Source organism: Pteropus alecto, unplaced genomic scaffold (genome assembly GCF_000325575.1).
Source record: "Pteropus alecto unplaced genomic scaffold, ASM32557v1 scaffold39, whole genome shotgun sequence".
NCBI lineage: Eukaryota > Metazoa > Chordata > Mammalia > Chiroptera > Pteropodidae > Pteropus > Pteropus alecto.
In genome coordinates this window covers 9920758-9944218 of record NW_006443568.1, presented here as the reverse complement: position 1 = coordinate 9944218, position 23461 = coordinate 9920758, and the positions used below count along the sequence as shown (strand labels likewise).

At 36.0% G+C, this 23461-nt stretch overlaps 1 protein-coding gene across 2 annotated transcripts in view; it reads left to right on the top strand.

The window, feature by feature from the left end:
• The first annotated feature begins 4376 nt into the window (after positions 1–4376).
• Positions 4377–23461, top strand: part of MACO1 (macoilin 1) — a 40419-nt gene continuing 21334 nt past the window's right edge. The window contains exons 1-6 of one of the 2 annotated variants that reach the window (XM_006924412.3): positions 4377–4482; positions 6558–6699; positions 8160–8286; positions 11929–12052; positions 13539–13717; positions 14961–15462. In XM_006924412.3, the coding sequence (XP_006924474.2) occupies positions 13597–13717; positions 14961–15462 (623 nt within the window). In that variant the 5' untranslated portion in view covers positions 4377–4482; positions 6558–6699; positions 8160–8286; positions 11929–12052; positions 13539–13596. Of the gene's footprint in view, positions 4483–6557; positions 6700–8159; positions 8287–11928; positions 12053–13538; positions 13718–13859; positions 13944–14960; positions 15463–23461 lie in introns of those variants that run through there. The other variant, XM_025041421.1, reaches the window with a different exon arrangement.

The following is a 23461-nucleotide window of genomic DNA, read 5'->3' as shown; positions in this document are numbered from 1 at the left end:
TCATCTTCAGTTTTCAAGTGAAGCAGCAGGTACCAAGAGTGTCTTATGCAAGGCCATTACCCTTTTTCCTTCTCAAAATGAGAATCTCTCTTTTTAAAAAAATCAATATAGACATGACGACAATGCAAGATATGAACCTGGACCAGGATTGATTGATTGATCTGTTTTTCTGTCTGTTGGTCTTTCTGTTTGTTTGTCTGTCTATTGCTATCAAGGACATTAGTGAGATAATTACCAATATTTGAATTAGGTCTATAGATCACATAATAGTACTGTATCACTGCTAATTTTCTGATTCTGAAAATTGTGCTATGGTTATATAAGAGACTATCCTTGTTTTCAAGAAATTTAGGAGTAAAGGGGCATTATGTCTACAAATTATATTCAAATGGTTTGGGAAAAAATAATATGTATACGTATATAGGGAGAATAATAACAAACTCGAAATGTTTTTATCATTTGTGAAATCTGGGTGAAAGATATAAGGGAATTCTTTGTACTATTTGTGCAACTTTTCTGTAAGTCTAAAATGATTTCAAAATGAATTAAAAAATAAAAATAACATACTCGTTATAAAAAAACTAAAGCAATATGACACTGTATATGTATAATGTCAAAATCCTTAGTATTCCTGCTCTGGGATGGAGTCCTGCTCTGTTATATCATTTATTAAGTATAGTTCTCTCTTTTTTTTATATACAAGTAAATGTGTATATCTCTTTCTTAACAAAACTAGGATTCTATTTTACATAAAAGTTTCTTGGCTTTTCTCGTCACTTAATCTCTTGTGTATTTCTTTACATAGAAATTAATTTTTTTAGCAGCAACACAGCATCCACATAGAATTCACTCTGTTCTTTGCTGTCTCCTAACTCCCATTTCTGTGCTCTTTCAGCAGTGCCCTGCAGCCTATTAGTTCCCTGTTCCTCAGGTTTCTTTCCTATAAAATGGTAATAACTACCCTGCCTATTTCACAATTGTAAGGCTAAAATGAGATAATTAATATGAAAGCATTTGGAAAAGTTACATGTGTGATATAAATGTAAGATATGGTTAGGTAGATGATATTATTGAAGATACAAAGCATAATACTTGATTTGTTTATAAATTTCTCATGTTTATACAACATTAACACAGTTATTTTAGGGCCTGTGGGTTGTTTTCTTTCTCTTAATGTGCTTCTTAACCTCTCACCATTCCAAACTCTGTAGAGTCCACATTGTTGAAAGTGTTTTTGAAGCAGAAATTCTAAAACTCCAAGCTCGCCAGTTGCGTTAGCGTACAGTACCTGTCCTTGATATCTCTGAAGTCTACATAGTCCTTTATAAAATCACTATACTACACAGTTCTTAAAATCTTTTTTTTTAGTGATCTCCATTCTAGGTTTGTTTGTTTTTTTTTAAATTGGGCATATTTCATACTGTTAGATTTGTTATTGCAGTGGCTGCGTGTGTGCATATATGTGTAAGTTTGTGTGTGTGTATGTGTGTAATCGACTCTAGAAAGGTTCTCTTCGCAGTCTGCAGGAGGCCTAACATAGAAAACAGAAATATGGAATGGCTTAGGTCTTCTCGAGCTACTCCCCTTTTCTGGATTTTCCACAAGGATGGGGTTACAGAATGCAGCACTGGTTCTGGCTCATTTTATCATGAATCTCATGTACAACTTTCTGTAGTCCACCGATGTGTGTAATCGACTCTAGAAAGGTTCTCTTCGCAGTCTGCAGGAGGCCTAACATAGAAAACAGAAATATGGAATGGCTTAGGTCTTCTCGAGCTACTCCCCTTTTCTGGATTTTCCACAAGGATGGGGTTACAGAATGCAGCACTGGTTCTGGCTCATTTTATCATGAATCTCATGTACAACTTTCTGTAGTCCACCGTTTCTCAATTTTTTTTTTTTTTTTTGGTCTGGGGACCTCTTTACACTCTTAAAATGATTGAGAATCCCAACGAGCTTTGGTTTATATGGGTTATATCTATCAATATTTCTTGTATCAGAAATTAAGACAAAAATTTTAAACGATTACTTGTTCATTTTAAAGTAACAATAATAAATCCATGAGAAGAGTCATGTAGTTTTACATTTTGTGCAGATTTCTTTACTGTCAGGCTTAATAGAAGACACTTTGAGAAACCCTACTGTAAACAGAGCTAGTGGCAGGTAGGCCGAATGGAGTGATAGTCTGGCACCCAGGGCAAAGGCTGATTTGGTTTATTTTTCTTAACAAGAACAATCAGAAAGGATTCGGAGGTGCTTGGTAATCCTTCAGGCAGAATCTGTATTTGTTATCTTTGTTGATGTTGCTTTGTTCACATATCCTTCCCAGTCACCTGAACACCATCTCTCCTTCTACCTTCATTGTAAGTGTGTACTTTGGCAAAAGCCCTCCTGTTGGTCCTAAACACTCTTGTGCATTGCAGGTCATTCGTTCAGCAAATATTTGTTAGACTCCCGCAGTGTGCAAGGTGCTGTGCTTGGCACTGAGGATAAAACAGGGAACAAAATGGACAGCTCCTTTGTTCTTGTGGACTTCACATTTAAGCAGTTAATCATACAGAATATTATTTAGTTATAATTTTGACTAAATATTTTTATGGCACAGGATGCTTTGTAAGCATACAGTGGAGTAACTGTGTTTGCTTTGGGGCCAGGGAGGGCTTTTTTGAGGAAGTGATGTTCATGCTGTGTGCTGAAAGATGAGTGAGTAGTAATGAAAGTGGGCCTCATTTAGTTTAAATAATACTTAGGTGTAGGGATCTTGTCCGTGAGTCAGAGAGAAATGTAGAAAAATGTGAGAATCAACTCTGAACAATTTGAATGATCCCAGTTGAAGGAAGGACAGCTAACAGTTTGGAGATAAGTACTGATTACCTGAATAGATCATTATCTTCTTTCTGAGACATTGTGGAATTCAGTGGAAATTCCATGACAGTGAGGTTTAAATTATAGACCAGTACTTCTCGGGTTTTAAAATATATACAATTGGTCTAGGAATCTGATTAAAATGCAGACTTAGATTAAATAGGCCTGGGTGGGCCCTGAAATACTTACTCCTTTTCTAAAACGCTCATACATGATGCCGATGCCATTGGTCCACGGACCACACTTCGAGTAGCAAAACTCTAATGACATAATAAGACTTAAGTAGGAATACCAACTGGACAAGAGGCTGGATAAATATTCTAGAAGTAATGTCCAATAGTGAGAGGTGTTTGATAACAGAGAAAAGAAAGCAGTTTGGTGCAAGAAGTATCACACTACATGCTGAAAGATAAAAGCAGTTCACAGTTACTGTTACAGAGAGGACAGGAAAGCTAGGGTTTGAGATAGATGGCCACTAGCACAGCCAATGAAATGTTCCACAGAGTCATTTCTGTGCTGAGGACCAAGTAAACTAAATGGACATTAGTCTGCCTAGGGAAAAGGTCAGGTACTGAGGATTGATGGCCACCCTGTGGTAATTATATGGCCTCCAGAAAATGGTCTAAGTGACAAGTAGCTAGAGATACTAGAGGGAAGGTGCACTCTACTTGGAAAAAGAAGAATGTTCAGTACTACTTTTCATTAATCATAGACGATTAATCCATAGAGGGAGGGTACTGCTAAATAGATTCAGGTAAAAAGCGATCGTAAATGGCAAAGGCAGGAATAGAATGGGGGTGGAAGAAGGAGTCTTATAGCTAATATCCACTTTGAATGAATACCACTATTAGGCCTAATAATTGCGCGTGTCTCTTTTTCATTTCGCCGGCACCCAGAATAGAAACTTACAAGATGGTCAAAAGACATTATTGGTCTGTCCTTGTTTTAATATATTATTATGGGAAATATCTTTCAGCTGCAGTTATGCTTTTAAGTTTTTGTTTAAGATGTTTTATAGTTCTTAGTAAATTTATTTGGATCAGAGAATTATAGTAACGCGAAGTAGACATAAGTCATTGTGAACTGTATGTATAAAAATATTTTATATTTAATCATATTTTCTTCATGGTTTAAGAGAAATATTTTGGAATGTTATAATGGCTTAAAACCCTATCTACTTTTCTCCCCCTTTAGATGTCATTTCTTTGAATTTGGCAAAAATGACCTTCAGAACATGGAAGGAAAGGAACTAGGGTGTCTACAGTGATGAACAGTTATTTTAGGATACTTGTCTTTCAACTTTTGCACATGTACCTAAAGAAGGATAGTAGGCATAATTTACTGATAAAGAAGGCTAAGAGAATCCTGAATCAGGCAACTGTCTAAACTTTTGTAAACCCTGTAAGATGGGATCAATAGAATTTAAGACTAGCCTAGAGTAGAATCAACTTTGTTAATTAGATTGCTTCTTGATTTTTTTTTTTAGACGCAGGCCCACCTAAAGAGGGAGACTGAGGAAAGCTGAGGGTATGGCATATGTTTGTGAAAGATCAAGTTTCCTTAGATAACTGTACTTCTAAACTGTGACTCAGAACTGGGTGTCAAGGAACATCAAAGGTACGAGAGTAGTTGTTTGAAAAGAAATGAAATATGTAAAAGGGAATACCCTCGAAGTTACAGAATTCAAGAGCAGTCACTATATTAAAGACGATCATTTTTGTATTGCCTTAGGTTTAAATGGTCAACTTATTAAAAAGTATTCAAGAGGCTGCCATTCTGTGGATAATGCTGTCTAAATAGTGAAACAGAATGTTGCCAGCTAGACTGGGATCCTACAATGCCTTGAGAGCATTTGAGGCAGAGAGCAGTTGGTGGTACTGTCCCTTCTCTACCTAGGGAATGGTAATAACTAGACATGATGAGGTACCCACCACGTCTCATTCATATACATTCCAGAGGCAGCTCTATGGGAAAAAAAGATTCATCAGAGAAGTAAATACATTTCCATGCCATTTCTTAAATGCCTTAGAAACATGGACAGAGGGCTGCTATTTCTTTAAAACCTAGAAACAATTCTAGAAACAAAGAAAGAAAACCTTTCAGTTTTAAAGCCAAGGAGCTTGGAAATCTAGTTGCAAACTAGATTTGTGTTCCTGAATGCTTGCATGACTCAGTTCTTTCTAATAAAATATGCCTTGCTTTCCAGTGGACCAGTGATGGCATTTAATAAGTAAGAATGAGGGCCCCATCCTCATCTGGCTAATAGGACTAGTGAAATGAAACTAAAAGGTAGGATTTAGGATTCAAACCTGTGTTCTTCTGGTTTGCCTTGGGTTTCTCAGTTCTACAGCAAACCTCTTATTCGAAACTTATTATCAAGTCCAAAGAGTTCTACCAACAATTAGTGTTAGACATTGACCCTAGTTGCAAATTATGTATATCATTATGATACTGTATCATTGAAGGTCATATGTGTCTGTCCTTGACATCTTTTACCTCTGTGGCTTCAGAGGGCACAGGAAGAATCTTCAATGCTGGATCTCCTGCCTTTGTTGTTTCCCCCACAAATATATATCTTTTTGACCTTATCTTATTTCAAAATTATTAGAAGTCATGATTTTGTTGTTGCTAGTATATATTCAAACAGCTAATTGAATCACATCAGTATTGGAATATTTGTATTGCAAAACACCATGCAAGGTTCTAGCCCAAGTCAAAATGAATTTTAGATATCTCCAACCTGTGTATCTTAGAAAACTTTAAAAAAAAAAAAAAAAAATTAACCTGCTCCAGAATTGATCAGGTTAAGGACATAGAATTAGGGGCTTATTTGTAGGTAGAATCTGAAGACTTCTATTATCTATTATTTAATTAATGAAATAGAAGAATGGACTTTTAGATTATATAAAAAATATATATATTTTTAAATCCACACCCATACCTTGTTTTGAGCTACTGTGGTGGTTAGATATTTGTTGTGACTGGCTTGTCAAAGTGTGCTTCTATTTAACACAAGTCCAGAGGGAATTGAGAGCTCATATTTGCATCTCAGCCAGAGCAAGGCTGGAATGCTCTAGGGCTTTTTCTCTATGTACATTTTTGTGCCCTCATAACCCTTAGTAGTGATTGGCATCTGCTTCCTAAGTTAGTTTCTATTTGGGGAAGTCATTTGTTTTTTATTTGGTTAATGCAGATGAATACTACACAGAGAGGCAAGAGGAGACAAGGGAAAAAAGAATTCTTCAAGCATGTAAGGATGTGCATCAGGCATTTCAAAGACTTTAAACAGATGTAGAGGGATGGGGAAACGGTAAATTTGAAGCCTTTCAACTGTGACATTTTCTTCTAATGAAGAACATCTTGAAAGCTATAATTTTGAGAGTGTTGCAGTATTTTGAAGTCAGACACGTAGCACGTTTTTAAATAGTGGTACAATTTAACTTCGTTTCTCATGTTAAATGGAATTAAGCATATTTGGTCATCTTATTCCGATAGTGGCGGGTCTCAGAATGGATACCAGAGCTTTATCATTTTGGTGGGCCACGGTCGCGTTCCTCTGTCCTTTATCTCCATTGTTTTCGTGATGTAGTGAATATAATTTTTTGTCTCTGTTAAACAAGACAGTGCATTTTTCTCTTTCTAGTTCTTCACAGATGATCTTGAATTAATTTTTTTATTTTCATATTTTGCAGTACATTTTTATACCTGAAATTTCTGGTGGTGTGGGCACTTGTCCTCCTGGCAGATTTTGTCCTGGAGTTCAGATTTGAATACCTGTGGCCATTTTGGCTCTTCATCAGAAGCGTCTATGATTCCTTCAGATACCAGGGACTGGTAGGTTTATTAATACATGCTTTTCAAGTATAATGAATTTAATAACGCTTTAAAGAAAATCTTCAATAACTGATAATGAAATAATTTAAAATAGATTTTATTAGCAATACTTAGATAACTGTATTGAGCTAAGCAGGGCCCGTGGACTGAAACTGGGCCTCCAAGGCTATTTTGTCTAAACCCACTGATCAAATCATACTCCTTCCTTCTCAGTCATTCCAGTGAAAAGAAAGGGAAGGAGGGAGGACTTTGGGAGGGAGGCAGAGTAGTGAAGGAATAATTGCCTAGTTCTACTATGAAGTATTTCTAAAGTATCACTATGTTAGCGATTAGGTTAGAGTTAGAGCAGTGGTTTCCAAACTTTTTGTTCTCAGAACCCCTTTACGCTCTTAAAAATTATTGAGGACTCCAAAGAGCTTTTATTTATGTGGGTTACATCTATCCATATTTACTATATTAGAAATTTAAAAGTGTCATTATTAATTCCCTTAAAAATAACAATAACAAATTCATTACCTGTTAATACAAATTACATATTTTAATGAAAAATAACTGTTTTCCAAAACAAAGAACTTAGAAGATTGACTACAGTTTTGCAAATTTATATGTGTGGCTTAATGGAAGACAACTGGATTTTCATATCTGCTTCTGAACTCAGTCTTTTGTAATATCGCATATGTACCTTCAGGAAACGCCACCATAATCCTGAGTGAATGTATATGGAAAAGGCAGATAATATCTTAGTGTTATTATGAAAATAGTTCTGACCTAGAAGACCCACTAAAAGGGTCTCAGAGACCTGCCAGGGATCCCTAGACAATGTGATGAGAACTGCTGGGTTATAGCAAGGGCACAGGCCTGGGCTTGTTCCCTTGATTGACTTAAAGTTCTGTTGTGTGCCTTAGCCACATCTTAATTCTGTAACTCTTTTACCTGGGCCTGGTGCATTGGTCAGAACAAATCCATGCCTTGAAAAGATGGTTTTGAGCCCATGTCTTATTAGTAATAGGCAAAGGAAGACTGCATTATTAAAATTATTAACATCAGCATAATTCTTATTACTATTACGGTTCATCTGTGCTTCAGTAGCCTACCGTTTAAGAATGAGGCTCTGTAGGAATGTATTGTGATGAGAGAAGAGCCTTTTCTGTGTTAAAATCTAGTTCTTTTAGCTAACCTACCTGTGGAGTCCAAGTGAACTCATTGTGAACCAACCTTAATTTGTTCTGGTCTAGTTCTTCATGATTTGAGAGCATAAATAGAATTAGTCTTTTATTGTTAAATTAATCACTACTTATATGGTTGATTCTAAATGTTTAAAATTTTCTGTTATAATTTGCTCTGTAGTTATTATTGCATGACAGTTTCAGAGATTTTGTACAACATACTTTTAATAATCTCTATTTGAAAATAGCAGGTTCTAAGATGTGTTTTTTATTTTGTTTCGTTTTTCCCTTTAGGCCTTCTCAGTGTTTTTTGTTTGTGTAGCATTCACATCAAATATAATATGCCTGCTGTTCATCCCCATACAATGGCTTTTTTTTGCTGCTAGCACATACGTATGGGTTCAGTACGTATGGCACACAGGTAAGTCTTAATGGTTTCCTAGATGGGTAGAAATCTTAGATTCAAACTTTTTAAATGTGATTTCTTTGAATAAATTATTTAGAGTTGAGTTTAATGTAGACATTTTAAAGTTGCCTTTTCCCAATAGATTATAATATACCTTTAAAATATTTTTATCTTTTTTTATTATTGAATCAAAAGTTTAAGCCTTTATGATTTGATTTCTCAATTGTAGACATTTTAGTTACCACTCTTATCATGAAGATATCCATTTTTTAAAAAAAGTTGAAGTAATTTCTATTTAGGGAGACTTGAAGACAACCATGTTCCAAATAGGAAAAATGTTCTTGGAGTTTCAGCATTGAAAGAAAGTCAGAGGTCATTTAGTTGAAGCCTTATTTGGTACAAGAATCCCCACAGCATCCCTGGCACATGGTGGCTTAATCTCTGACTGAAAACCTACAGTGACGAGGAACTTACTACTGTTGCTTTTGGGCAGCTGTAATAGAAAGTTCTTTCTCACAGCCCGAATTTTCCTCCTTTCACTTTTGACCCTCCTTTCACTCTTGACTTTTGGGGGGCTTGCTGATCTCTTAGAGGCTGTAAAGAGGCTTTCCCCACAAAAATATATGGGAATGTACAAAACTTTTCCTTAAAATTTCAGGAGGCCTAGAGACCATTCCTCAAGGCCAAACATTAGACTCCTCTGCATTAGAGCCACACTGAATAAGTGTAACGTCCCATCTACATTAACATTACTTTAGAGTTAAAAACACTGTCATGTCCTCTCAAGTTTTCTTTTCTATAGGCAAGACACCTCTGGTTTTGTCAGCTCCTCCTTGTATGTTATTTTGAGTACGTCGCCATTCTGATCTCCCTAGTTCTTAGTGGTTCTCTTAACCAAAATGTACTGTTGCAGCTATTTCCTGACTTGAGTGGAGCTACACAATCTACTCCTTTCTTCTTAGAGCTGTACTTCTTCTATTTCAAACTAAGGTGAAATGAGATGTTCTGACAGCTCAGGTCCATTGTGAAAACTTGGATGTAGGATGCATGGGGCTGTGAGGATGGCTCTCAGATTATTACACTTGTCTGCAAAGATACTTGAAACTTGATTCTTAGGCCCAGCTGCAGCCTATAGGATCTTGACCCTGAGGGAGCACCAGCTAATAAAGGATCTCTGGAGCAATATTCATCCTCTCAGAGGTGCTAAGAGGATGATGCCAGCCCAAGTGGAAAACACAGTTCAGCTCTGTTGTTTAAAGTATTCGCTATGAGCATGGTTTTCTCCATCTTTAGCACTCTGTCATATCTTTCTTCACTTATAAGCTGGCATGACAGTTCCTTAGTCTGCTTTCCTCTAGTTAAAGTGATTTTTCTACATACCAATTTTTACCTGATTTCCTTGTTTGGGGCTTCAGTTTTAAGTGAGTTGCCATTTACACTTGTCACTCTCTCTAGGTCTCAGTTTCTTCTTTGTCATATGAAAATGGAGTAATCTAGATAATGTTTAAGGGAGATTTTCAGCTCAGATAATCTTTGACTCTGATGAACTGTAATGATTCCCTAAATTACTTTAATAATGTCTTAGTAGTTGTGAAAAAACTACTCATAGGACTATTAATAGAACCTATTGGGAACAAGTTCAATGGGTGACGAGTTCAGGACAGCAGTGAAGCTAATGTCATAAATGATACTGACCTCTTTTTAGCTCTAGGTTCAGAAATATTTGTTGGAATAGCTAAGCTGTGAAGTATGTTTTAATTTGGAATGATTAGTGTTCAAACAAACAAAACAAACTTTGTGTTCTTACTGGGCCCAACAAATATGAGTGCAGTTTATATAACTTGGGATTAATTTCTCTTGCAGTTGTTAAAATTTAAAATTCTTCCTTAAGAATATTAGGAATGATTGATGAAATTAAATATTGCCACAAAAGAGTGACAATATTATATCATAAACTTTTTTAACTTGATGTTAAGAGGGGAAAAAACTACTCATAGGCTACATACTGTATGTACAATATGACTATTACACTTCAAAAATATTTTCAACATGGTTTTATTATTCGATAAATTTAGAAATAACAGGTATTTTGTTCACTGTTTCTATTCTGTAATGTGCTGCTTATGTTTATAATAACTTTAGAAATTAATATAGGGAATAGAGAATACAAATTTTTGGAAATGCATTTTAAAATGAATTTGAAGGTGCATTATCCCAAAGGTTGCTGTGTGTCTTCCTACATTGTATGAAAATACCCCTTTTTTCTGTATGTTAAACCTGTAAGAATAATTGAGGCCATTAGCTGCCTTCACAGAGCTTAGAGTGTTTTCCTTTTTTATGGAAGAGGTCTAAGGGGACTTGGGTACTCCTTAGAAGTAGACTCAGTATTATTTCTGTAAACTTGGACCCAATTTGCATAAACTCTGGGCCTCACTTTAATCTTCAATAAAATGAGGAAATGGAACTAAATGATCTTTCTAAGATGCTACGATTTTGCTTTTGTTTCATCCCAAAGATCCTTAGCAAAAAGTCCTTCAATCACTGATTTTTCCCTCCTCTCTTCTGTAACTTGCTTGCCTTACACAATTTCAAAGGAGCTCTTTTCACAGTTACTGGACCTTGTGCCTGTATAGTCCATCTTTATAAAATACTCCATTTTCAGTCATGTTCTGACAAAGATAGACCTAGCCTGCAGATTTTGATTATAAAACCAATGAAAATTATCCCATCATTTGCATCTTATTTATTTGTTGCAAGTTGCTTTTTCCTCCCTTGAAAATTGTTTTTAATTACAAAAGGAATACGGGCTTGTAGTTAAGAAAAAATTTTTTTGGACAGTAATGTCAAAAACATTTCTTTGTGATGTAACTCATTCTTAAGAACTTATTTTTTTACATATCATTTCATGTTAGTACAAGACTTCATTCTTTTGAAAACTGCATCATGTTTTATTATATAACTTACCAAAATTAAGCAGTTCCCTGTTGATAGACATTTAAATTCTATGTTTTTACTATTGCAAATAATAATAATAATAATATAGTGAATATTATTATATATTTATCCTGGGGCTCTTTTATATTTTCATTAGGTAGATTTCTGGAATTGGAATTTCTAGGTCAAAGGTATAAGTATTTCAAATTTAATTATATTGCCACATTGCCTTCTAAAAAGGTTGCCCCAGTTTATATTACTGCCAAGTATGAGACTAAAGCTTTTCTCATACCCTCCCTATACTATTCCTCATCTTTTAAATTTTTGCCTATGTAATAGGTTTAAAAAAAAAATAGAATCTCATTTTTAAAATTCAGATCTATAATCAGTATGAAATTGAGCTTCTTTTTGTATGTTTTTAGTTATCTATATTTTTTCTTTTATGACTTGCATTCAGTTGCCTTTGTATTGATTTGTAGGAGCTCTTTGTATTCTTCGTTTTATATATATCGTAAATATTTTCTGCCAGAATGTTTATCTTTTATATCTATGATTGTATAGCATCTTTTGTCATATAAAAGCTTTCAGTTTGGATCAGATCGCTTTATAATTGGCTTGAAAGTCTTGAGGAAAGTTACTGTAGTTGAACCGGTCTCCCAAACAACTGTCTGTTCTATTAGGTAACGGATCATTGATGCTTGTCTCTCTGCTGCTTTCCCACAGAAAGGGGAGTGTGTTTGCCAACAGTGTCCCTCTGGATACTCTTTGTTTATATTGAAGCAGCAATTAGATTTAAAGATCTCAAAAATTTTCACGTAGACCTTTGCCGTCCATTTGCGGCTCACTGGTGAGTATTATGTATATTCTTAATCTATAATTCAATATTTGTTAATGTAAGTGGTAAGTTCAATTGTAAAATTTTTCTTAGAGATTTTACACAAACCCAGAAGACAACATAACATGACGGTAAAGAACAACGAGGTCTCTGTTCAGGCAGATAGGTATTAGAATCCCGACTCTGTCCCCTAACAGCTTTGTTGCCATGGACATGTCACTCTCTAAGCCTTAGTTCTCTTACCTGTATATTGGGAAAGATGAAGTGATATATATAATGCCAAGCACATAGGTGTCTGATAAATGTTATTTGTTTTTATTATAATCATATTGATTCCAAAAAGTCTTGATAAAATATACAGCTATTTCATAAAGCTTAAATGAACTTAAAATTTCCTTAGCCAATTTACAAAAGCAAGAGACTATTATTAATACTTTCTAAAGGAATATTATTTTTTAAAAAATATAAATGAATATTAAGGTATTTTATTCATTTAACCTTAACCATGAAACTTTTTTTTTAATGAACTTGATTCTTATTTATACCTATTGTGGAAATCACTACTTACTGAATGTTTCTTTCAAACACATCAACTTTTGCTAATACTCATGTCAGGAAACAAACAGGAATCAACTGAAAAATAGTTTCCAATATTTTTAGTCTTTTTCACAAATAAGTGAATTAAATAAACCTAGTCAATAAAACTGGTCACTTAAGTTTGTAGTGAGATCACTTTTAGACTAATTATAATTGATAAGTTTTAATATTAATGAAGTTTAATATGTGTTTTGACAGTGTTTCAGAGACTTTGAAAACAGACTGATGAGTTGAATGAAAATATGTCAACTTTTTATCCCAGAAATTTGAGTTGTATGTACAGCTGGTTTAATTTGGTGCCACAAACCAAATGTTGGCACTGATAATATCATACTTATTTAAATGATTCTTGAATTTATGCATGACAGAGTATTTATAACTAATTTTCCAGGAATAGCTGGCGTTAGTACCCCTCAGGCAGCAGGAAGATTAAAGTAGTCACCTGAATTTGACCCAGTCTTCTAGCATTAAAAATCAAATGATATCCGTTTGATTTTTTAACATTATAGTGTTTACTTTTGACCACCTATAAAATCTCTACCCTGTCAGTTCTTAAAAGCATACAGATGCTCAAGGTCTAATGCACAAGGCAGTTCAGTGTTAATCAACAACATTAGCCACTGTATCTGTCACTGTGGTAACTTCTTGAGTTAGTTTGAAGGATACTGAAGTCAGCAGCTGGTCAGCCTCTTAAGCTCTAGCAGTCTTGCTGTTCCCTGGGGGGTTGTTCTACATGCCAACTGCCTCTGATTTCCACAGCAGACAGCACATTTATTTATGTGTTTACTGAATGCTCAACTATCATCATCTTAATTTCAGTCATAGGTGTCCCCATGTGCTTGATGCATGTATTTTTTTGTTTTTAACTTGCAATCACTGGCTGGATTGTCATCTTTTCTAGTATTGGGTACCCTGTGGTGACTTTGGGCTTTGGCTTCAAGAGTTATGTAAGCTACAAAATGCGGTTAAGAAAGCAAAAGGAAGTGCAAAAAGAGAATGAATTTTACATGCAGCTTCTTCAACAAGCCCTCCCCCCGGAGCAGCAGATGCTACAGAAGCCAGACAAAGAGTCTGAAGAAGGTAGGTCTTTATTCTAAAGCTGTTGGCTTAATAGGTCAGTCATTATTATATCTATCAGTAGATTTTTTTTTTTTTTTTTGAAAAGTTGCTAGGACTCTGGAATATTACCAAGGATTTCCTGTTTTCCGGTATTCCTCTTTAGGGCCATTGCTTTGTTTGGTCATGAAATACAGAGTATGGATGATATTTTCTACGTAGTGTCTGAAGACGATGTGCCTTTAAATAAGTAAATATGTTTATTTTATTTTATTATTTTTATATATTTTATTTTTATAGCTTATTTTGTATTTTAATATTTTATTTGTTTTTAATAGTGATTCTCAGTAGCAAAATAGTATGTAAAACTATGTGAGTCTGTAATTGCCAAGAACTAGAGTATAAACAAGATAGAGATGTAGGCAAACTGAATTGTTTTATGTCAAAATTTTTCTGAATAGAGCAAAGATGGATAGGTCCCATTTAAAATAGTACATATAATGCATTGTGGATCTTGAACCTTTTCCAATAGGACCTCTCTAATGAGCATATAACCAATTCAGTAGATGAATTGACAACAGTACCAGTTTTCTTTGGTTTGAGAGTTGGAAATTTGGTGTCATATTTTTAGTTGATATATGCCAAAATCTTATTTTCTGGTGTGATATAAAAACATCTCTTCAGGTAGACTTTGACAAATTGGAATGTGTAGACCTGAAACAAAGTTTTTTACAAATGACCTAATAAATGATTCAAACTTCTTATTACCTCAGCACTAGAGTCAAGAAAAAATATAGATGTCCATATCCGAATATCACTTATTCTTTTGTTTCATTTAATATTGTTCTTTTCAGTAAGGTTATTAACAATTTGTTTAATCCAAGCCCTTTTAAAATGTGGCCTCTTAAGGGTATGATTTGCCTGTGTCCTCTCACCCCAGTGATAGACAAATTTGGTTTGACTGATTAATGAAATATGTCTTAATTATAAAACCCTCATCTTATTTTCAAGGCAAAAACATTAATGGCTTGGTGTTTATAAATGATGGTGATTTTCTAAAAGTTTAGCTTCTCAAATTTATTTGGATTTGCTTCTTGAAGTTAGCATGATATGGTGTAGTTACTGCTTCTAAATGAGTTTGCAGATTAATGTTGTAAGTTTCTAAGCATAAATAATGCAGTTTGTTGAATCAGTCTATTCTGTGTTTTTATACAACTAAATATTCCAGTGTGGGTTTTTGTTTGTTGGCTTGTTTTTGGTATTGTAGCAGCCAAAGGATTACCTGATATGGATTCCTCGATCCTTATACATCACAACGGAGGTATCCCAGCCAACAAAAAACTCTCCACAACTTTGCCAGAGATAGAATACCGAGAAAAAGGGAAAGAAAAAGACAAGGATGCCAAAAAACACAACCTTGGAATAAATAACAACAACATTCTACAACCTGTAGACTCTAAAATACAAGAAATTGAGTATATGGAAAACCATATCAATAGTAAAAGATTAAATAATGATCTTGTGGGAAGTACAGAAAATCTCTTGAAAGAGGACTCATGCACTGCTTCCTCAAAAAATTACAAAAATGCCAGCGGAGTTGTGAACTCCTCACCTCGAAGTCACAGCGCCACAAATGGAAGCATTCCTTCCTCATCTAGTAAAAATGAGAAGAAGCAGAAATGCACCAGCAAGAGCCCAAGTACTCACAAGGACTTAATGGAAAACTGTATTCCTAATAACCAGCTAAGCAAACCAGATGCACTGGTGAGGTAAGTGTGCCTGCTGTGTCCTTACCAATACTTTCCAATAAACTTGAGTTAGGTCTTGAAAAGCACATTGTTTATGATCAGACATTGTGACTATTAACTCTGTGGCATTCGACATTTTAGTGTTTGTTTCACATGGGTTTGTTGGCCACCCCGTGCCACTGTCCTGAAGCACTGAATCCAGCTCTTTACAGTGTTCTGGGTAAGAGGTGACAGTGACAAATTTACATGTAACTTGATTTTTTCAGCGGTATTGAGAAGCATATCTTTAGTCTTTCTCCTTTCCTCTTTGCATACCCCAAAGTGCTTGTGGCATAGACAGAAAAAGAAGAGTTTGTGCCCTGTTTATGCAAATCTTTGTCAGACCAGATACAAAAGGGGGTGGTGGAAAAAGTCGTCCTTACCACTTTGTGCTTGTTGTTGTTTTTTCACTTAAATGTGAATTATCTCCAAATAACTCTGGGAAAGTTGGGTTTGAAAAGTAATCTCTTTCTAAATATTTTATAGGTAAATACAAAGTTAGAAATGACTTTAATCAGAAATGTTCCTTTTCCCGTCTTTAACTAAAAGAATAACCTTATTGTATTACCTTGATTGGCTCAGACTTAAAATTTTGCTGTTATTTTATATATTTTATGTATTTTATAAAATACCCATGCTCCTTTTACATCATATCTTTCAATTTAGAAACTGGGATCAGAACTGGAGCTTTTTTTTTTATACATAACTAGAGAGAGTAATTGGAACTCTGTCCTTCCACAAAGTTATCTTAAATTCCTCATCCTTTGGCTTGCTTAAGAGCAGACAGTTTATTCTAGGAGGTAAGGTTTCCAGAGTTATAAATTACATAAACTAGATTATTAATTTGTTTTTGTTTTTTCATTGGTAGCTGGATTAAGGGAAATATGTTTGTGTTCTATTACTAAAAACCCTTGAGGTTTTATAGCACCAGCCATTTTTGGAAGCGAACATGCTTTTACTGATGCCAGGCTGGCATCCGCAACTGTTTGTTATGACATTCTGCCTCTTGTGCCCTGCAGAGAAAACACTCCACAGAGATCCCTCCTCTAAGTGCCTACGGAAGAAAGAGCAATTAGTTGACTTTCCGTATCAGAGGGAACATCCCACAAATTTACTATGTGTTAATAAATGAAACATCTGCCACAAGCTTTTTTATACCATTTCTCCTGCACAATTTTAATAATAGCAGTCAAGTAAAAACAGTTTCCCTCTGCTGGGTGTTGCAGAGAGAGCAGTCAAGGCTCGGTCTTGAGACACCATCTCACTTGGGCCCCAGTTGGAGTGCTGATTGCCTCTCCTGCCTGACCTGCCTTAGTAAAGAAGTTCAAAGACTCACTCAGATGGCCAGTTTTCCAGTATGTGGGTCTAGGGCACCCATGTCTTCTCCTGGGGCTCCACGCCTCTTCCTGTGGTCACTCGTGATATGCCTGATCTGAAGGGTCCCAGAGTAGTACTGTGTTTTAAAGAATACTTGCTGTCAAATACATAAACAGAAAATATTATATTTAAATAGTTTTAGAAGCTTCCATAGGATTATTTTCAACTTTGAATGTAATATAAAAAATAAGAGGATGATTTAAATATTCGACAATGGGGATTAAATAAGTTATGGCTCATCTATTTGATGGACTTTTAATACAGACCTTACAAAATCATACTTTGAGCCATATTAAACAATATAGGGAAGTGCTCATGACATGACATTTTTAAAGAAAGTAGAAAGCAATTTTATTAAAAACATTTTTTTTAATATACAGAAAAAGTATTTGAAGGGAAAGGAACCAAAATAATAATAATGGTTTTTTCCCCTTGGTAGTATTGGGCCTTTATTTTTTCTTTTCACTTTCTGGATTTTTACAATTTTTCTATGATGAACAACAAAGAAGGTTTATAAAAAGAAAACTATCTATCTGAGCAAATTATCCAGCTTGGCCGTAGGAGGCCTTATCACACTTCCTCTTGCCCTTCTTGGCCATCTCCAGTTTCCTCGTTTGACTTTGTGTATGTTTTGACAAATATTAATAAGATTGTAATTGATCCAAACCTGTCATATTTAAGTTTTTAGCTAGAGAGTGGGTTTGTTCTCTTCAGGTGGAGAGGGCTGAACTCACTGGTCTTGAGTTCCTTCTGATGTGAACATAAATGGCCTGACACTATACATGAGCCCTCTGCTACTACAGACACACCCGGGGTTTGTGTACAGGTCCCGGGTGGTTATGGGGAAAAGATTGAACTACCCTTTTCAGAATTTTATTTTTTAAATAATTTGAAAGTCATTACTGTATTAGTAGTAAATTAATTGCAACATATTTCTACAGCTGCGTCTGTCTCAATATCATATTTGAGAACTGCTATATTTGAGGAACCAATTCAGTGACTTTTGGAGGGGGAATTCATTAGTACACTACTTTCAAAGAGAATTCTTGTAGATCAGTGTGGCTGTCGAAATAAAATTTGATGGCCTTTCTCTGTGAAGGAGCAAGCGGTCCTTTAGGTCTTTTCTCTGCTTCTCCAAGCTCCACGAATGTTCTTTAGTGTGCTGTATATCACAGGCTGGCAAACGGCTGCACAGGCCAAATCTGGCCCACTGCCTTTTTTTTTGTAAAAAGTTATATTGGAACCTAGCCACATTCATTCATTTCCGTAGTGTCTGTGGCTGCCTTTGTGATAGTGTCAGAGTTGAGGAGCTGTGTGTGGCCTGCAAAGCCAAAGGTGTTTACTGTTTAGCCCTTTACAGAAAGAGTATGCTGATCATTAAGGTTAAAGAATGTGGGCGAAGGTGGGGAACTTGGGAATGAGTGTTGCCTGTAGGATCCCTCCCAGGAAAAGTTTGGAAACTTGCTAAACCCTGTTTTGGTTTGAGAAACATATATCTTATGAAATGATCTGATTTCTGCCAGCTTGATTTCTGAATTCTCTACTCAAGATAGTTAGAAACAGACTTACAATGTCAGTAGTCAAAAATATTTTTAATTCTGACATGAGAAAAATTCTAGACAACAGAAAAAGCAGTGAGAAAGATTAGGTTTTTTATTTTTTGTTTTTTTAACTAGGTGATGGGTTAGAAGGAAATAATGTAAATTAGAATGAGGTTTGCTTAAATTTTTTCTTCAATGGCCATTTAAAAAATATTTTAAGGGTGAACAAATGATAGAAAATTTAGGTAGAGAAAGGAGGAAAATAGTCTCACCACTATGACTAAAATTACTATTAAAATTTTGTTCTATTTTCATCAACTAAAATTATAAAATTGTGGCCATAGCGTTTGTGTAGTTTTTGTGTTCTGCTTTTTTCATTTAAATTATATCGAAATGATTTTCCCAACTTAGCCTTACCCTCATTTTCACTTCATGTGGAATATTCCATGGCAGGTCTGTGTGATCATTCAGCAGGCATTCTAAATCCAGCAGGTCAGTGTGCGACGCCTGAGCCTCCTTCCTGCTGTTTCTGGGCGTGCAAGCAGGAAAGCCAGCAGTTTTGTTTGCATGTGTCACAGAGTTCCCTCTCAAATACAGCCTAAGTCTGTGGGGTTTCTCCCTAGTAATGGTTACTTGTTTTTGTTTTCCTGGTTAAGGGAGAGAATTACAAATTTTTGGAGTGTAAAATGTAAAGTGATCCATATTTTGTAGAAATGTTGAAACAGAAGCCTTTTCTTGGTTATTTCCATTCCATTTTTTTTTTTTTTTTGTTTGTACCCAAGACAGAAGATTCATCTTTTTTTTTTTTAGTGCTTATTCTTAATGAGATGTCAACTCTAACATAGTTGAATAATGCCTGATGTGAAGAGCCGTAAAGGAAAAGTATCCCGTTTGCCTAGTAGAAATGCATTTAACAAAACTGTAGAATTTAGAATGATGGTTTGTGGTTTTTTTTGGAACTGCAAGAAATCTAAGAGACATCTAGACCAGCCTCCTCAACCGTGTGCTTTTATCTGTGAAATAAACAAGCCCTAGAAGATTAAATGGCTAGTCCAAGTGACCCAGCTAGTGTCAGTGCCAGGACCAGAACTAAAGTTTCTTTTCTGTTATACCATGCTGCTTTAAAAAGTTTATCAATGTGCTTTAGTTTTCTGCTTCACATTTTTGTTTTTGTGTTTTTGTGTTAAATGCACATACAGCTAAAGTTAGCTCAAGGATTGGCTCCACAGAGCTAGATTTTGTGTTCCAGTGGCTAAAATTTGCAGAAGAAATCCTTAGAATTTCAGAATTCATTTATTTTCCTTTCTTCTAGAGAGGTGCTGTTCTAAGTGTTTTTAAAATTCTTGCTCTTGCCAAAAACACAAGGGCATACTTACATCTGAAGAGAAGGGGGCCATCCACTTGTCTCTGAGAATTTAACTCTGGTTAGTCTAGCTCAGAAGTTAGTCTAGTCCAGACAGCCTAGAGCCACCCAGCTTGGAGATACTTCTGGGATAGGCTTAGCTTTTTAGAGATACTTCTGGGATAGGCTTAGCTTGACATAGCCCCAAACTGAAAGACTTAAGACCAGGGATATAACCATCAACTTATCTTGAGGAGAGGCCACTACTGACTGTTTGGAAGGTTTGGGGGCCTGGGTTGTGGTCACAGCCGGTAAAGTTGGAAGCCATGGAATGGAAGAGAGCCTTTTCTTCTCAAGAAAATGGAAATCTGGGGAAAGGAATATATTGAATACTCACTCTTCTAGTCCTCTCAACTCACTTGGTTATTTCAGGTATACCTTGCAGGATGGGGGTGGGGAGAGAAAACATTTATCGGGACTTTTCCTAAGCAAGTGATAGCCCCGCTTTGGGAGGGAAGGGTGGGGAGAGAAGGGATAGAGAAGCACTTGAAGAAATTTTAACTCATTCACTTATACGAAGAAACTAACTTACATTACCAGATCTGAGTCTTAGAAAAATATTTTGGAGCATATAGGTTGATGCCAACATTCTTTATAAATAGGCTGTGTAATGTTCTTGTCCATCAAAGAGTGTATTGATTAGTATTGTATTTTAGCAGGCCGTGATAGGAATATTTGTGATGCTAGTTTAAGCTAGTGGGTAAACAAAATGTCATTGCTCTTCATTCCACTTTCTAGCCCGTATAAACCTTGTATTTAAGTTTTATGATGTAGTTTTCTCTTAGAAAGGGGGATGAAGATAGCAAAAGCTAAAAACAGCCAGCTTTCCCTTTTGATTGAACTTGTTGGTGGCACAGGTTGCCCAAATGCAGTCTGACTAGCAGCAGTTCGGTCTTTTTGTACTTCTGAATTTAATCTTATCTTCCATATTCCAGCATTTGAGATTGTTGTGTAACCTCTGACTTATATAAGGCTCCTTAGTGTGGTCTTGCTGTTGACAGTTTACAGTAGTTCCTGTTTTTCATTTCCCCACATTTTAAGATGTTTGTTTACACACAATCAAAAATTATACATCCATTGAAAAGAAAGGGTCAACTTTTAGATACTGATTTTTAATAATTAGTGCATTTAGTATGATTTGGTGTGAATAACTGAAAAAGAGCAAAGTGAAGAGAATGTAAGAAGCCCATATTTTGTCAACTTAGGGAAGCATTTCAAAGCAACAAGGAAAATTGAGGGCTAATGCTACTTACCAAAAGAACAAAGAGACACCAGGTCTTCCTACAACTGTCCATCTTTCCTTTCCCTTGTAGGGAGCTGTCTGCATTCTGACCTGGATCTTACTGAATGGGGGTTAGGAGTGAGCGGGGGCTGGCTCCTAGCTCCAGGGCAGGGAGAGGCTCCTAGCTCCAGGGCAGGGAGAGGCAAGGAACTCGCTGGTTCCAAGTTAAAGTGGAGAAGAGGATTCGGAGCATGGAGCCCAAGATTGTAGGCACAAAGCAGAAATAGAACCCAAGGCTCTGAAACCTGACTGTGGGGAAGAAACAAGACCCAGCAGTCATTTCAGGAGGTAAAAGCCTATGAGGTTTCCCGGTACCCCAGGGGGAGGCGGCCTTTTATAGACCATTCCAGGCCTCCCCCAAGGCCCTGAAGCTTCCTACAGTAGTTTAAGTGGGAAGGGTTACAAAGGATTCTCTTGAAAGTTAGAAAACTATTTTAAAAGAAAGTAATGAAAAGACTCCCAAGATTGATTATTAAAGGAGAGGAAGTAGCAAGACAGATTATATAGTATGAACCCATTACAATATAGGGTGGGTATTGTTTTCATGTATACGGAAAGTTATTTCAAATAGTATATACCAGTCATTTGTATTGGATTAAATGGGATGTTTACTTTCTGCTTTGTCTATTTCTATATAGTTTTGAATTTTTACACGGGCTTCTTATACCCATAACAGAATGTAACTTTGCGAGGGCAAGGATCTCCTTTTCTCCTGTCTGCCACACAGTGCACAGTGCTTGGCACAGAGAAGATAGTCAAATAATACTCGTTGAACGACTATTACTTTTGCACATGGAAAATATTAGAAAGGGGGATGGGCCTTAGTAACTTCATTGCACTAAAGTGCAACTCAAAGTTGAGTTGTAGTGTAGCTCAAAGGCTTTTGAAGTTAGAAAACCTAAATATTACATTAGACTAGGCCAAGGGCCAGACATCCAGTGTCAGACTATGCGTTTTTGGGTAGGTGGTTGTTGATTTTATTTCTAAAAAATAGACTTTTCACTCTACTTCCCTTCCCTTGGTATGTTCCAGGAAGTTTTTAAATTCAGTACTCGGTCAGGACTTTTTCCCAAGGATGTGCAGGAGGTTCAAGAATTCCTGGAAGTTACAAGGCACAAGGGGAGAAAACTCTGAGGGACTGCTGTTGGAAACGCCATTTGCTCTGGCCGTGGTGGGTTGGTTGTGCTTCAGGGCCAAGGAATCTAGGCACAAGCCACATCTCAACCAGGAACTGGGAGGGAATCCCAGGTTGCCTGGTCTTGCTCATCTTTCCTAGTGGGCCTTGCCCGCCCCCAGCCCTGGCCATCCTCTTTGTCTTTGTGGTATTGTAGTAGCTGGAGAGATCTCGGATCCTGTGTTTCTATTCCAACCTTTACTCCAAGGAAATCCCCCAGGTTAGAACATGTGTTGACTGCTTATGTATCATCTCTGGTGCTAGAGATAGAACAAACTCTTTAGTTCTCTTTTGCGCTTGAATACGTTTTGCTATGTGTTAGGAATTGTTTGCACAAGAAAATCTGACCTTGGGAGACAGTGATTTCGGGGTCGGGCCTTTACCCTGGCTGCTTTCCCTCGTGTGCCATCTGCACACGCAGTGCTGACTACCTATGGCAGCTAAAAAGACTAGCTTGACACCCTCCCCAGTGAATGCTGGCTACCAAAGCGGGCCTTTCTGCTTCTACAGGTAAGAGTTTATTTGTAACAGAAACATTTCTAGCTGAGAGGTAAATTTTAGTAAAAACGTATGACATTTTAGAATGAAGATTATGAAAACTGAATACTTAGAGGTTCTAACTGGATTAAATATGTTGGCTATATCTGCTACTAAATTATTTGGAAATTGTTAAGTGGAAGAAATAAGAAATATTTCTATTTAGTAAGTTTAGTGTGTTTGTTTTCTCTCTGGAAACATGTTTGGTTTATGTTTGTCTAGCATTGCCTCTAAGCAGATATATGTTCTCAGACCTGATTTATTTTCATTTTCTGCCTTGCTTATAATATTTAAGGTACCTATAAATTTTACTTGGTTAGCTCTCATTACATTAATCCACAACATAATTTGAGTTTATTTTAACCATTGCAGTGATTTAAAACTATAATCTGGGGTATAAATGCAGTAATAGAAGCATGATAATTTTATGCTTAAACAAGCTGTTTTGTGACTTGAAACCCTTCGAGCACTTTAGAAACTAGGCATTAATGAATTTAAGCCAGCAATTTCCCTAATGAGTCCATATCCAGGTGAGCAAAGAAGATAATTATGTTGAATGGAAATAAATTATAAAATAACCCATAAATTATTTGGAGGGCGGAGTCCTTATTAGAAACATTTTTATTTGTGCACTGAGAGTTTATTCTAACAAAACAGGGATTTCTAGT